We start from the raw sequence: 3,085 nt of genomic DNA, 5'->3' as shown, positions 1-3,085 counted from the left end.
AACCAGAAGAAAAAAAAATTAATACGTGTTCACAGGTGAGATCTTGAAAGCAAACTTTCTCTTTTGCAGGAAACGAATCCAATTTATAAAGGAACAGTCTCTACCTTCACCAACGTCGCCTACGCATCCTCCAATTCGAAGCAGTGACTGTTTCTGAATTTCAAATGATGAAGATATCATGAAATGTATCAATAAAAATTATCATTCACTCGACATTTACTGTATCGTCGGTGTTATCATCATAATGTTTCATCACGTTTGTTTGAATAACAAGAAATTTCTACATGATACTCATGCGTTTCATTCCTGAATGTCTAATGTCGCACTGTATTATCATTAATTAATTAATAATGAGAATAAAAAGTCAAGTTTAATTGGAAGTCGAGTTATGGAGAATATTATGTGAAAACTGTGTGCTGTTTGGGCAGCTTTAAAATAGTCGGCTTTCGAAATGGGTAGGCCTCTGTGTGCCGGTGCATACCGTGGCCAAGATCGAAATGTGCTTGCACCCTGGTTGAGGGCTGCTCCGGTCGCACCCTGCAACGGAGTAGCGACCTGTCGATGGTTAAATCTCACCTACCAGATGCTGGTGCGTCACACATTGGATAATGGTAACCTCTAGCGGTCCACCTGAACCTCATCAAACTATTGTCACATTTCAATAAGTCATGTCTAAGTTATTGAGTGATGTCACTGACCCAGGAGCCGGAAAATTAACGTATGGTAATGATACTGTGATGGGACACTGAAGGACACTGAGGCATTGTGAGGACACTGAAGACCCTGAAGCCTTCAAGGCCAATTTTGCTTTCTCAGAAGTCACAACAGCCAGCACAGCACAGCACAGCACAGCAAAGTGAAGCTCTGCTCCGACTTCACAGTATTTGACAACTCTACAAGGTCATGAACTTTCTTTATTCACCTGGAAAGTTGCCATGCAAGAAACGTTTGTAAAGTTAGAGTGTTTGCACACAAAATATCTTAACCCTCAATGCTTTTTAACAGACTTAGGCAAAAGATCATCGGCACCCTGAACAAATTCCAAATTACTGCCGCAACTAACTCTATGAAATACAACCCCAAGTTGGAGCTCTCAAACACGACACATCCCATCCCATCATCCCTGTTGTTTGTGTGCTTGCTGATGTCCTTTAAAACAGTGAGTTTCCTGTTTGGAACGATTTTCAATTTTGTTTGTTTTTGGCCCTATCTCTCAATGGTGAAGAATCACATCTTTGTTCGTTGTTCCTTTCGCACTTCTTTCCACTTTTTTCATTTTAATTCTTGCTTTTTATTCTCTTTCATCTCCCTATTCCTTTTTTCATTGTCCATCTCTCTAAGGAAAAGTGAATTCTTGCAGAATTTTTTTCTGTAAGGCTCACTTGGCTACACCTGGATGGGTTTGACGGTTGTGGAGTAGCATCTGAAACCCGAATCCTATCCAGGTTCCTCCTGATGACTCCATCTTTGCTTCTTACTTTTTCAGGTTCCTTCTTGGTCTTCTGTTTCATTAAGAAATTCCAGTGACCATATCTGGATCTGGATCTCCACCGCAATCAAATAAATTCACGTTGTCATCATCATCATCACACCCAACCTGTTCACCAAGTTTTGTCTGAGTGCGTCCATAACCTTTTGAGATATCCTGGTCACAGAGAGAGACACATATAAACAGGGGTGGAAACATAACCTCCATCCATCTTCAGTGGTGGAGGTATCAACCCAAGTCTAGACTCTTCGGGACCGTTAATATCTTATATGGGGCTGGCAGGATAACCTAGACTTCGGAGTATGCTCACTCACTTCTGAGCTGTCGAGCCTGGATTTGAATCTCAACCAAACTATAAACTGTCATCCTGGCATCTCACATGCCTGGTGAGGCATCCATGCGTGGGCTGTATATTAATGCAGTGTCTTTTGTTCAAAGTAGTCTAGTTATCGCCGGTACCCTGAACAAATTACAAATTTCTGTCCTGAATGACGGTTGGGATGGCAACGGCAAGCCACTCAGCATGACCCTTGCCCAGGAACGACTTGGGCAGCACTGACATTCTGGATAAAACATACAGGTCGTGGACAAAAAAATGGAAACACCTGAGTAAATGAGGGACAACAAGTATATTGAAAGCAATGGCTTCCACACAGGTGTGGCCAATGTGTTAATTAAGTTAATAAAATCACAGCACGCTCAGGGTCATGCATAAAGATGCTGCACAGGCTGCAATTAAAAATGCTGGTTACCTATAATTATGACTACCATGGCTGCAAGAGCAAACATCAGTGACTTTGAAAGAGGAGTGATTGTTGGGGCGTGTTTGTCAGGATTTTCAGTGACAAAGATAGCTCAACTTCCTGATATTTCATGAGCAACGGTGTCTAAGGTGATGTTGGCATGGAACGCTGATGGAAAGACATCATCAGCAAAGGGCAACAGTCAGCGAAAGTGTCGGATTGGTGATTGTGCATGAATTTGAAGTGCAAGTTAAAGCAGACAAGGAAATGCAGATCAATTGACTGCAAATTTCCACATGGGGCATGAGCAGCTAGTTTCATTAAAAAAAAAACGGTCTGTCAATAACTCCACAAAGCGGAATACCATAGTTGGGTCACAGTGCGCAAACCGATCATCACACCTGGCAATGCACGTTTGTGAGTCCAGTGGTGCAAAGCACACAGGCAATGGACTGCTGAGCAGTGGAGAAATGTGATATGGGCAGATGAATCATCCTTCACCATGTTCTCGGCAAACAGACAAGTGCGCATGTGGTGCCAACCTAAATAACTCGACCACCCAGAGTGCATGGTTTCAACAGTGAAGGGTTCTGGTGGTTCTGTAATATGGGGTGCATTTTCCTGTCATGGTTTGGGTGCAGTCATTCCCTTAGAAGGCAAGAGAATGCCAATCGCTAATTAATGGTACTGAGTGATCATCTTTACCCCATGTTGCGGCATTTCGTTCCTGGCGGGAGGGGTGTCTTCCAAGATGACAATGCCCCCATCCACAGAACACGTGTGGCTGCCCAGTGGTTTTATGAGCATGACATTTATGTTATCCATATGTCATGGCCTTCTTAGTCACCAGATC

General features: G+C 42.9%; 1 protein-coding gene across 1 annotated transcript in view; it reads left to right on the top strand.

Moving 5' to 3' along the window:
- Nucleotides 1–380, top strand: part of LOC147030169 (integrin beta-5-like) — a 75,859-nt gene extending 75,479 nt beyond the window's left edge. Inside the window, exon 16 of the mRNA XM_085873953.1 lies at nucleotides 70–380. Coding sequence (XP_085730079.1) covers nucleotides 70–147 — 78 coding nt within the window. The 3' untranslated portion in view covers nucleotides 148–380. The remainder of the gene's footprint in view (nucleotides 1–69) is intronic.
- Nucleotides 381–3,085: the final 2,705 nt, after the last annotated feature.

The sequence above is a fragment of the Eptatretus burgeri genome, chromosome 3, assembly GCF_056783735.1.
Source record: "Eptatretus burgeri isolate ZD-2024b chromosome 3, Ebu_testis_v1, whole genome shotgun sequence".
Taxonomy (NCBI): Eukaryota; Metazoa; Chordata; class Myxini; order Myxiniformes; family Myxinidae; genus Eptatretus; species Eptatretus burgeri.
This window is presented reverse-complemented; position numbering and strand designations above follow the sequence as displayed.